This window comes from Pempheris klunzingeri, chromosome 7 (genome assembly GCF_042242105.1).
Source record: "Pempheris klunzingeri isolate RE-2024b chromosome 7, fPemKlu1.hap1, whole genome shotgun sequence".
Classification (NCBI taxonomy): Eukaryota; Metazoa; Chordata; class Actinopteri; order Acropomatiformes; family Pempheridae; genus Pempheris; species Pempheris klunzingeri.
In genome coordinates, this window is record NC_092018.1 from 1,465,579 (window position 1) to 1,478,413 (window position 12,835).

At 45.9% G+C, this 12,835-nt stretch overlaps 1 protein-coding gene across 1 annotated transcript; it reads right to left on the minus strand.

Moving 5' to 3' along the window:
* Positions 1 to 433: 433 nt before the first annotated feature.
* Positions 434 to 12,165, minus strand: fgf5 (fibroblast growth factor 5). Its single transcript, XM_070834517.1, has 3 exons — positions 11,955 to 12,165; positions 8,804 to 8,907; positions 434 to 805 (listed from the first exon to the last, which is right to left on the minus strand). Exons 1-3 carry the CDS (start codon positions 12,163 to 12,165, stop codon positions 434 to 436), a joined length of 687 nt encoding a protein of 228 aa, XP_070690618.1.
* Between the last annotated feature and the right edge of the window lie 670 nt (positions 12,166 to 12,835).

The window sequence follows — 12,835 nt, forward strand, 5'->3', positions numbered from 1 at the left end:
TTTATCATTCCTTCATCTTATTGTTATTATTATTATTTGGACATTTTATGAGAAACAAATAGCAGAAGGAATTCAGGAGAGAAAACATGAATGTGGGGTAAGACAAACCTTGAAGGACCCTCACACCTCACACACCGTCTGCACTCTCCCCAGAACAGTTTCTGTACAAGATGCAGGAACAACATGGTCGACTTTTCCGTCTTTGATGTTTGAATCATGTCCAAGAATCAGCAGAGAGTTTCAGCATCTTTCACAGTGAACAAATGAAAACACAGAAGAGGACGGAGCTGCGTCGGCTGCAGCGGTACCTGGCAGCCCTTTGAGGTTTTCAGGTCATAGATACCCGGAATGCTCTGAATGGGATAAAAGGCCTTCGTCAGTGTTTGTGTGTCCAGCGTCTGTGAGCCTCGTACCCCCCCCCCTGCTGTGACACCTACCCAAACCGGTACTTGGGCCAGTACTTGACCTGCGTACGCCTCGGCCCCGCCCCTGCGTGGACGTTAGCCTTCACCAGAGGCGGTTTGGGCGGCGCTGGCGGCGGGGTTTTCCTCCGGTCTTTGCTCCTGTCTGTGATGGTGAAGCCCCGCTCGCTCCGGTCGTGCAGGCCGACCCTGGGCAGGAAGTGGGTGGACACGTGCTGGGATTTGACCCGCGGGCTGGAGCCCATTTTAGCTTTCCCCCTCTTGTTGAGGGCCACGAACCACTCGCGACCAGTCCTGTGGTTCCTGTGGATCACTGAGGCGTACGTGTTGTAGCTGTTCTCCTGGAAACGTTCCCTGAACTTACAGTCGTCTGAGAACCATTCCTACAAATGAGGAGGAGAAACACCAGGTTATTAAGCTTTTCACTTTAATCTAGTGGGACAAACTGCGGTTCATTTTTAATTAACAAACCTTTAACCCCACTAACTTTGTTCGTGATCCTGGATCTGTGGAGGATCAGCTGGAGAACGTGGAGACTGAACTATGTAACCTAACGCTGTGTTTCTCTGGCTAACTCCTGCTAAGATAACTGTCTTTAAGCTGGGGGACAGAGAAAGTGGTGGCTCCTATTCAGGAGGTTTAAGTATCAGGTTTAAGGTGACGCCACAAAATAAAAACCCACCAGCTCCCGTAAAGTTTGGCCCACTGGTCTGAGAGTCTCCACAGATTTAGTCGACAGGATGTTAAAGGTTCATAGCTGTAACACCGAGCGTTTCCCCACTGATGCTGCTCAGAGATGACTTACCGAAGACAAGATGTGAGTTTTAGCTCCATATTAACAAACTAGAGCGTGTTGTCTTTCAAATGAGTCATTTTGTCCTCATAGTTATTCTGCTGAAAGACTTTTTTTGAGTGTAATTTAAAAAACCTGTGACTTTAAAGGCGTTAAAGGTGGAAACCAGGGACTTTTCTGTTGTTCTTTCTCTCTTTGGCTGTATTTAGAGTCTTTATCTCAGGCTGCTGTTAAATGTCAAGTACTTAATATTGATGTGACACACACACACACACACACACACACACATATTAAAGGAGACTGTCTTCATTTAAAAAGGAGCAGGAGACGCACTGTGTCGTCTGAAGCGTGTCTTTTATTCTCCATCTACACTCTTTAAAGGAGACATATTATCCTAAATGCTCTTTTAACATAAACATGTGACTCCAGTGTGTTCACAGACCGTCGGACTCTGAGTAAAGACCGTGACCACTCTTTATCACCACCGCTCAAAGAAAACCAGCCTTTGTCAGTACTACGGGACTCACACCTGCAGACTTCAGGGAAGAAGCTTGTTAAATATTCTTTAAACAGCTGAAAACTTGTCCCAGCTCTGATTCTCCTGATGCTCACCTGAGAACATTGAACTACTGAGCTTCATTTTATGGATAAAATGTTATTGCTTTATTGAGCCGGATTTCTTTTATGAAAGCTGCCACACAAATAACGTTTCTTCTTCTTCATCTTCTTCTTCTTCTTATTATTATTATTGTCATTATTGGACTGTTTTGGACTGGAGTGATGTGGGTCTGTCCTCTACCAGGATGTTTGGGTCAGTAGAAGCGTAAAGACAACACCGGTGTGCCGTATCATCTTCTGCTGAAGCACACTTCACAGACACAGATGCAGATATTCATTGAATGTTCCCGTTTTGTGCCTAAAAATATCTCGGGTGGGAAACTCTGACATGTACCCAGGGATGCCTGCCTTCTTCGCTGCAGTCTGACTTCCTTGCATAACCTCCTGCCTTTCTGAAATAAAACAAACCGTTCTGCTTTGCTGAAGAGTGAAGCATAGCAGAAAATGATGCCATTACAGCCTTCGGTAAACATGCCAGTCACAGGAGAGAGCGCCGCGGCCGCCGAGGAACAGCACGGAGCTTATTTAAAGTTATTCAGAGTGACCGGCGGCTCCTTTTGGCTGTTGTTTTTAAAAATGATTAGAAAACTGCACAGAGCTCCCGACGCACCGCTATGGGTGGATAGCAACCGTTTAACAGAAGGCTGCATCTGAGCAGCGTAGCAGCTCTGGTACCAGCCAGGGACATTACACATGTGGAAACAAAGCCAGTGGAGCATGTATGAACGTGCTCACACACACACACACACACACACACACACATACCAGGACGGAGCTTTGGCCCCTGCTGGGTTTCATAGGATTTAATGGCTGCAGCCAGATTCCAGAGATCTTATTGTTAAAATCATAATGCTTGTACAGCTGTTTAACCTGGCTCTTGCCCTGCTGGATTGGTCACACTCTTTTAAAGGGACCTTTCCCATGATCCTCGGGGTTAGCTGTACCGAGGGCAGAGGTGGAGAGTTACTGGTGCCTTATTTTTCCATTTTTCCTCAAGCCAAATAATAATTCGGGTGGTTTTTATTCTCACCACGGTGCGTTTTATTCATTCACTTCCACTAAAATCTGCAAACTGAACAAGAACTTCTCTGATATGCACAAACTTAACAGTCTAATACAAACAACTATTGTCATAACTAATAAATTGCCAATGACAGCTTCAACATTTGCTTTTTTAAACACTCGGGACACGGTGACCAGTGGGGGGGAGTTTCATGTCCCGACAAACATCCTTAAAACACTAAAGTTAACCAGTTTTTAACATTCACGACCAAACTGTCTCTCACACTTGTTTCCTGTCAGAACCTCTTTAGGTGTTGCAGGTTTCCAATGAATGAAGCTTCAGCTCGACGCTCTAATAAACCCACAGGACCACTTGCTAAAGCTCAGCTGTTTACTTCGACACCGAAAATAACAAGTGGTCCAGAAAACTTTTCCATTTCCAGAGAGGTAAATAAACTATATGGCTCTGCTCTTAGCTCGCCTGACGGGCCCCTCGCTCACCCGACCCAATCTCAATTCCCCTGAGAGCATCAAAAGGCGATTCAAATGTGGCCCGTTAGCGGGAAAACCTCCAAATTTGAAACTATCCACGGCTTTTAGTACAAGGAATCAAACTATTATTGTACAGCATTAGTGTAAATATTCTGTTGCTGTTGTTTTACAGATGAAGTGAAATTATTACGTTCCAATTAGCTCCACGTCAGTAAACTCCATCTAGGCTCCTACAGGTGTTCCTGCAGAGCTCCAGGACTCTCGCTGCGTTCTTTGTTGCAACGAAAACGTGTTCATGGCGTCTGTGGTGTTTTTATGTGCGCTCAGTAGGTGAGCTAAGTGGAGAAATAATTTACCCCCCAATCCTGATGGAAATACCTGCGGTGCCTGTCCATGTGCATGAATGTGTCGTGGTTTGAACGTCGTCCTAACTGAGAAATCTGTCCACAGAAACTCTCCCTGAATGAAAAATGATGCTTCTTGTGTTCAGATCTGAGACAAAACCGCTGAGAGGCTGAGAGTCTGCAGGCAGGCCAGCAGCTCTGGGAGCTAGATGCTAATGTCAGTACGCTAACATGCTAACATGCTAACATGCTAATGCTCTGTGCATAATGCATTCTTAGCTTGGCGTGTTAGCATCCTCACATCTGCTAAGCAGACAAACGTCATCACACCAAAGTGTTGGAAAAGTGAAATGTTGACCTGATGGTGGCGCTAGACGACAAGTCAGGAGAACGTAACATTGCCGTTAACGCTCTATCATTATTCTGCAAATTCTACAGAATAGAAATGATTGCATATATTTTTCAGCATCCACTCACGTTGTGTATACTGAGGTCGTTCTTTTCACAATCCACTCATATCCTAAAGATGAAAATAATTATATTATAATTTCTTTTGCTCATATATATATTAGCACTACAGCATACTAAACATTCATGTTCTCCAGTAGAGGCATCAGTATTTGGGCTGTAACATATAAAACAGAGAAAAAGAGCTGACTGACTGGCAATCGATCAGATATTTGTAAGGATATTCCACTCAAATAAAAAAGGTGATGCACTAAAGCCTGCTAGGATCAGATCATAAAAGTCTTCTGCACACTAAGTTCACGGCTTGAACTTAATGAACAGAAGAGTCTTTAGTATAAAAACGATGAAAGTGTAGCTGAGACAGAGCTCAAGAAGTAAAAACTTCAGCTCCTTCAGGTGGTCTTACCGGTAAAATGCTTCATGGTGTTTTAGCACATTGCTCTCTGATTCCATGTATTTCTGACTTTCTCTCTCCCTCCTGCTGCCTCTGTTTGTTTAACAAATGCAGGCGACCCTTTCACCTTTCTAGAGATCATGTTTGTGACGGCTTGCTGAGGAGGTCACGCAGAGCAATGTGCATCTGTCTCCTCGCTCGTTATTTAGCCAATAAATTACCACTGTGAAAACATCTAAATATTAAATATGACAGACGACGCAACAAGATAAGGTTCAGGGTGTCACCTGACACCCCGACGAGAGGCCCGGAGGTTTACATCCACCCCAAATCATCAAGGCGGTTAAATAGCACGGTGCAGCTGTAGCCACAGATTGAAGTTTTAGTTATACAAATATTTCTCTGAGGCAGAGCTGCTCCGGAGGCAAAAATAAGCACCAACTGCAACAGTTGGAGGCAGAGAGACATCCAGGCTCTCAGAGCGCTCTGAGCCGTCTCTGCAGTAAGCAGGAAAGCTGCACTGCAAAACAAAGGAACCCTGATTAAAGTGTCAAACTTAAAGTCACTTAGAGGTCTGCAAACTGTTCTACGGCACAAACAACATACTGACTTTTCTTATTTTTTGGACTGTTGAATCTTAAATCGAGGTCCGCTTGCAAGCTCTACCCTGAGCTTTCAGCCCGTAGAGTTAATGGTGATGGAGAAAAAAGGCTTTAAGATGCAGCTCAGAATGACACAAAAATCTAGTTTTCATGCTCAGTAATGACGCAAATCATGAAGAACTCGTCCTGAAGATGGTGGAAAGGTGAAGGTGTGACTAAAATGACAGGGGTTCATCCTGAGCGGGCCGTGAATGTGCTCAGAACATTTCAGCCTGTTAGACTCGGATTTGTTGTGTATATAATTGTTATAAAAGTGTGATTCTTCCTCTGGGGGGAATGAATATTAACAGCAAATATCTTTAATTTTTCATTTTCAATGAACTAATCAGTGGCTGAAGTTTTGCTCAAGCAGACATTTGCCCTGATGGTGGTGCTGGAGGTCATCTCACATCTGGGGACCATGAATATCCAGGACAAGTTTAATTGTAATGAGGTGATAAGTTGTCAAAGGTGTCAAATGGTTACTATTGATCAGCACGTTCCCTCAGTTATGGCAGCTGGTTGCAGAAGGCTAACCGGCTTAGGAACCAGGATTCGGGTTCAGGTTAAAGGCTCATTAAACTGTTCCGACTTTGGAAGATTTCGGTCCAGGACTCGTCTGAAATATTCAGATTTCTGATGTGTATGTGTAGATTTCAGCCCAGTCATCTCAGGCTACCCCAAAGCATCATGGGGAGTCGCCACAGTGACTCATATGTAACTGACCAAACAGTTTTTAGTCTTTTAGCTTTTTGCTCGGACGTCTCCTATTTCCAGGAAGAGTCTAAAGTCACTATGAACAGATATCTGAGTACGAAGGCAGAATCTGCAGGCGAGGGACCTGATTTTGGTACCAGAGGAGTTCTGGTTCTGGTTCTAGAGGTGTTGACCAATCCTGTCTAAGAGAGCTTTGGCTGCATTGCACACAGTCTCTGAACCCATCAGCTGTTGGAAAGAGAAGAGAGAGGAGGGCAGCATGGTAGAGAGGGGGGGTGCACTCATATCTGCAGAAAGGACTACATGGTGCACCCTCCACCAGGTGAGCTGCCTGGACACACCTTTATTAGATTAGATTATCAGCATCTATATACAGATATCTGTTTGTAGGGTATCTGTAATCTGGATATATGCTGGCTACGCTGAATAAGTGAGTTCCTCTCAATCCTCAGCCAGAAAGATTATTCCTGCCTCTGAGAACCTCGACCAAAGATAACTTAACACATGCGAGGCAGCTCGGCTGGTGTTGGTGTGTCACTAAACCTGCTCTGTGATCATATAACGTCTGTGTCCTTGACCGAGGGGCTCATCTTTAGATCCGTCCTGTCCCTCAAAGCTGGAGAACTGGGAGCAGCTCGGCTCTGACCGAGGGCGTCACGGCAAACCCAGCCGCAAACAACCGACGGCCGACCTTTGAGTGGGTGCAGGAGGAGCGGATGCAGGAAGCTGGACTTTCATTCCTGACATTTGGACGGTTTGGAGCTGGAGCTGAAGGGGCAGGAGAGACCACAAGCGTTGGACCACAAAGAAAGGAAGTCCTGCTGAGTCAGACGGCGAGGAGGCACGACAAGCTCCCAGCAGAGCAGCACTGATGATCAGGTGTTACTTCACAGCAGCACCTCGGCGTGCTGTTCTGCTTTCTCGTGTTGTTTTTTCTCTCGTCGTCCACGTCTGCCCACTTTCGGGTTAGATCTGAATCTTGTTTGGGAAGCGAGAGTCTGCCGTCGTCCCCTGCTAGTGGAAGCTGGAGGACGGCTGATTATCTGTCTGCTGGTGGACGGCTCACAGGCGCATTAGTAGATTTCTAGCAAGCTGTGGCTGAGAATGCACTTTGAGGAGAGACGCCACGTCGCTCCCCGCTGACAGGGTTTCATGAAACAATAGTGGGAGCTGAGGGGGCATAAATCGCCGTCGCTCAGCATTCACACCCACAGCAGCTCTCCGGCTCTCCGATTGCTGCTCGCCAGGCTGATTGTTTACTCAACATATTGATCTTCACTTTGTGGCTCCCTCCTCTGTATATTATCAGCCACCCCAGACAGGACTTAATCTGCTCTTCCCATTAACACATGCTAATAGGGAGCCGCTTCTATCTGCTCGCCTGCCAACGCTCCCACAGATGACTCGTCGGAGCTGCTGGCTGGCCGGCCGGCCCGCTCGCGGCGGCGAGGCCAAGCTGCTGTGGGCAGATTTGGGCTTACTGTGTGTTTTGGGGGATTTGAAAGTCTTCAAAACTGTGGCTAAAGATTACAGCAGTATGCCGTGACATGCTGATGTCAGATTTGGGGATTTTGTTATGCGGCACAGATGCAAAGCTGCACAAACTAATAACTAAAACAAATATAGCTGCACCAGGCAAGCTTTTAATGGAGGAAAACACCCGTTTGATGGGTCTCAGAGAGGGGCATCATATCAGCAGCACAGGAGATGCAGAGTCACAGTATTCAGTCAAATTAAATCCCCCCTCCAACCTCCGTCACACACACACACACACACACACACACACACACACACACACACACACACACACACACACACACACCTTCCTGAGGTCGGAGGAAAAGCTGGCAGTTTTTACAACTTTCTTAAAGTGGTGCAACGTTTGAATGTCTGTGTCAAGCACAGCTTCCTCTGTCACTGCTCAAAACCTTCATGGAAAACCTGTGTCAGAGAGCACGGCCTCACCGCCAACATGAAGGAGACGGTTCAGGGACGTGAGCCCTCCAATAATCAATAATATCTTTATATGAACGTGGTTGAAGCGTAAAAACCCAACTCAGTCGATCTGTGGAGCCTTTTAGCCTTTTGTTTTGATTCCAGTGTATCGACGGCCTGGTTCAGTCTCTGATCGACTCTGTTTCTACCTGCTCGCCAGCACACGGCAAAGTTAACAGCTATCAGGCAGCAGTGGAGGAAATACTCAGGTCTTTTACTGAAGTGAAAATAGTCAAACTACAAAAGTAGCATTAAAGTAAAGTACAACGACCTCAAAATCAGGAGTGAACTACAGTATTTGAGTGAATGTACTCAATTACTTTCTTGCAGGTGGAGCATTTAGCAGCTAAAGAGTCAGATCAGTTAGTTATGGTGTGATTTTGGTGTTTTAAAGGTTCAGATTCAACACAATAACACAAACAAGCTACCTGATGGAGGCAGCAGCTCTAAAATCCCTGTTTTAGTGAATGTAGTCTGGTGTGTGTGCTGTTTGTGGTTAAACCAAAAGGATCTTCCAGGTCTCTCTCTGTAGGGATCCTTTCCATGATGCTGTCACACACTTAGAATAACACTCTGAGCCTGTCAGTGGATCAAACAAGCTCTTTTAGTGGACCTACTGTGATCAGGTGCAATCTACTGGACCAATTCCAACACACTTTAGACACCAACCTACGTATAAATGGGGCCCAAAGATAATAATACCAGATTTGTCCTTTAACTGTGAGACTGTAAACATTAGTGAGGCGCCACCACTTGTACCTACACGTGTTAAGAGCATCTTCAGCTGTCTGACCGGACAGCAACGTTGCTATCAACCCTTGTTATCTACAAATAAGTGTCACTTCAAAATAACTCGTGGTATCCCGGCTCAGTTTAGTGTGTGTGTGTGTGTGTGTGTGTGCAGAGGGAAGACGTACCGTGGCGTGGAGCCGTCCTCTTTTATTCATGGCCAGGAATCTGTTACTGTAGACCCCTTTGATGCCGATGACCCCCTGAGAAACCGCAAAGAGCTCCAGGACACCTGGGTGGGCAAACAACATGATAAATGACTGAATGTATTTTTACTCCTCCTGTCATTTATTCCCGGCCGTCGCTGCTCCTCCTCAGTCTGGATGTCAGCGTGGACACGAGCCGATCGGCTGATGCCTCAGCTCAGTGTTCACATCAACGTCTTTATCGACCTTTGAACTCAAATCAGCAGTGAAACGAATACAGACGTCCACGTGCTGGATTACATGATGCTTTTATGGCTTTTTGTCCGTTCAAAGCAACGTCCTCCAGGGCTACAAAGATGCCCACGGTGGCTTTCTACTGTGCTGATTTTTTATTTAATCATTGTTTTTGGTTGTCATGTTTCATCACTGTTAAGACACCAATGCAGAACACTGCAGCAGTGATGAGAGAGCTGAGAAGATAGTCTGCACTGTGCAGAGACACTCTGTAGGCTGTTAAAGTGTAACTTCGATATTTTAAACCTGGTCACGACAAAAAGTGTCCAGTAGATCGTCTCAGCTAACTGCAGAACACAAACACACTGACTGATGGAGGCAGCAGCAGAGCAGCAGCTCCTGTGTCCTGTTCTCTAAAATCCCTGTTTTAGTGAATGTAGTCTGGTGTGTGTGCTGTTTGTGGTTAAACCAAAAGGATCTTCCAGGTCTCTCTCTGTAGGGATCCTTTCCATGATGCTGTCACACACTTAGAATAACACTCTGAGCCTGTCAGTGGATCAAACAAGCTCTTTTAGTGGACCCACTGTGATCAGGTGCAGTTGTCACTAGTACTGTCCCAGTCACCTCAAACCCACTGGATTTAAAAACATACCAGAGTTGTCCTTTAACTGGTGAACTTGCTGGTGGGGCTGACTGGGATCAGATCATCCCCTGCCTGGATGTTTGGTGGTTTGTGTGGATAAATAATGCAAAATGTTTAGCATGTAGATCAGAGAGAGCCACCGTCAGACACAAGGTAAAACCAACCTGGATATTTCCTCAGGCATGATTTCCACTCTAATAAAGCAGATCTAGCAAAACCTAGTTTTTATTTAAACAAATACAATTTTTTATAATTCTTGTTGAGTAAACAATAATTCTTGATTTGTGGCTGTAAATCTGTGTTTTCTTACAAGTAACACTTTAGTGGGTTTTGTGTAAAAGCAGCATGTTAGAAGAGTCTGAAAAGAATCCACACTAACAGGTTGACATTCCCAAATATATCCACATGCATACATGTATAACTGATGATGAATGAGTGGTTAGTTAGCAGCACATCACTCTGCATGTATTTGTTGCATGGGTTTGTGGAGGCTGTTTAAACTCTGCAGTGACTTCGGGGGACAGGACGTGTGCAGAATGGTGGTTTGTGCCGATGTGAGTTCTTTTGTGGGACTAAAACTGAGAGCCGTCAGTCAGGTAGCTGGTCTGCCAGACAGGACAAACATGCGAAGACTGATCTCCTTCAGACTTAATAAAATGCTGAATGCGTCCATGTGACAGCTGCACAGCACCGAGGTCGGCTCAGTATCCCAGAGTGGAGGAAAAGTTCAATAAATGACACACACACACACACACACACACACACACACACCACAAGGTTAAAGTCATCTGTGTCGATGATGTGAATGTGTCGCAGTGTGATGGTGAAAGATTCTTCGTGTTACAAATCCAAGACGCCGGGTCTCCTGCTCGTCTCCGGCGCTGTCATGCGGGATTCAAAACCACATGGCTGCCGTGTTGAAATCCATGTAACCTGACAACTCTTCTGAAGGGGACCATGAAATGGAGGCACAAGTGCACTTTCACGGCGAGCGATGAGGGATCTGACGGTGCAGGAGACACTGAAAATCTGATTTATGGCTCCAGTGTTTGTGTAAACGACCCAAGACGAGACTCAGAGACAGGACGGGTGGATTTATTGGTGGTTTTGAAGGGTTTTCCTGAATGTTTCCGGCACAAAGTCACGTGAAGTGTCTTCGTCTGTCTTGTTCTGGATGTTCTTCACTGTTCACATCCATCTGAAGCAGTTTATGATGTTTATCTCTTTCTTTAATCTTCTCTAATATTCAAATGTCTGCATGCACTGATATGAGCCTGTCACAGAAACCTAAATATTTGTTTTACACATGACAGTGTTGTAGTTATTTCATTTTTTAATCTTTCTATAGTTGATATTAGTTACAGCCTCAAAGCTCCAGCATGTTTACTCGTGTTGAGTTTGACTAAAAGAAAGAAGGGCAAAGACATATAAGATAAGGAGGCATCATTATTAAAAAGAGAATAACAACAATATGGGCTGTAAAATAAAGGTTTTAGCTGCAGACATGAAGACCACTGAAGATCTTGTTCTGTGTTTGATGATCTGCTTTCATTGCTGCACACATCAAGTCACTGTAACATCGCTCAAATCAGCCAAAGGCAGCAAAACAGCTCAGTGACGGTTTTTACTCCAAAGAAAATCTTGTTTCTCTCAAACCAGCTGAAAAGGTTTCTCACACGTCTGCTGCTCTTTACTTCTTTGTCCCATATTTGATTTCTAAAACCTCAACTTTCATGCAAATCAAAGACTATTTGAACCATTAAAACATCCAGTGTTGTTAAAATAATAATAATCTAATTTTAAGGTGTGTGTGTGTGTGTGTGTGTGTGTGTGTGTGTGTGTGTGTGTGTGTGTGTGTGTGTGGAGTAACACTGTTGTGATGACAATCGTGCTGATTGGCAATCCAACACATCCTGGTGTCTCAGTGCTGCACCTGTTACTTCCACAAATAGTCTACCTGCCAACATCCCGGGGAGACACAAACAAGGCTCTGCGGGCAGATGGCCGCTGCTGCTCAGATATTTCACAGGGTCAGGCAGCCTAAGTTTAGGAGCGCGCCCCTTACACTCCTCCTGTGTAAATCATTATTCTTGTAACTTCCAGGGAGGGCATTTAAAATAAACACAGCCACAAACAGAAGCGGATCAATTAGAGCAAATGCAGAAATGCGGATCCAAGCGCGCATCTCAGCGGGACGCGCGTCAGACGCGTTTATTATTCAGCAGTTTGGTTCCTGATGCGGAGGGAATGACTTACTCAGCTGGTTGGGCTCATGGCTGCCGTTCACTCTGCCGTCGGGATGAATCTGGAGGTGGAAGCCGATGCCAACCCTACAGTAGAGCCTGCAAGTCCTGCGTCCCGAGCTGATCTCCTCCTCCAGAAGTTGGCGCTCCAAAGAGACGTGCTGAGCTCCGGCGGCGGCGCAGATCAAGTGAGCGACGGTCAGAAGGTAGAGAGGAACATTCATTCTTCCAAAAGGGAGACACTCTCTAGGCCACTTCCAGCATTTTGGTGTCGCTCCTGAGGTCTGGGCGCCACGATCCGTGCGCTGCAGCGCTCCTGGGCATTACCCCGGCTGCAGTAGCTGGAGTGGTTCTGCTGGCACGGGGATATTTATAACGCCAGTGATCTCACTACTCGATGCATGCCTGAGCTCTAAAGGACGCTCTTTCATCCAGATTTTGTCGCCGAGATGCCACTCCTGCTCTGCACCGATCCACAGCAGCGGGGCGTGAGGGGAGCGGGACTCACACCGCACATTTTCCAGGGAATCGTCCGCGCCAGGACGCACTAAGCGCGGCATTTTACGCACGGGGAGACATGGTTTTAGTTGTGTGGAGGACGCGGAAGGTTCATACAAAGACAGACGTGAAAAAAAACGAGTCTCCTGATGCTGGAGCCATGGAGGGCTGGAGGCTGCAGAGGGGACGGAGGGTCCGGGAGGCACAGATCATCAGGTGGTGCAGCACAGTTTAAACACCGGAGACTCAGGCAGCCGTATTTATAGGCTTTAGTCCATCTTATCATCTGATCCGTCCACAGGAGAAGAGTCTGCCGAGCTGCCTCATGTGTTCAGGTCAGAGGGAGACTTTTAGTTATCAGGATTATTGTGAAGAATCTGAATAAAAAGAATGTGA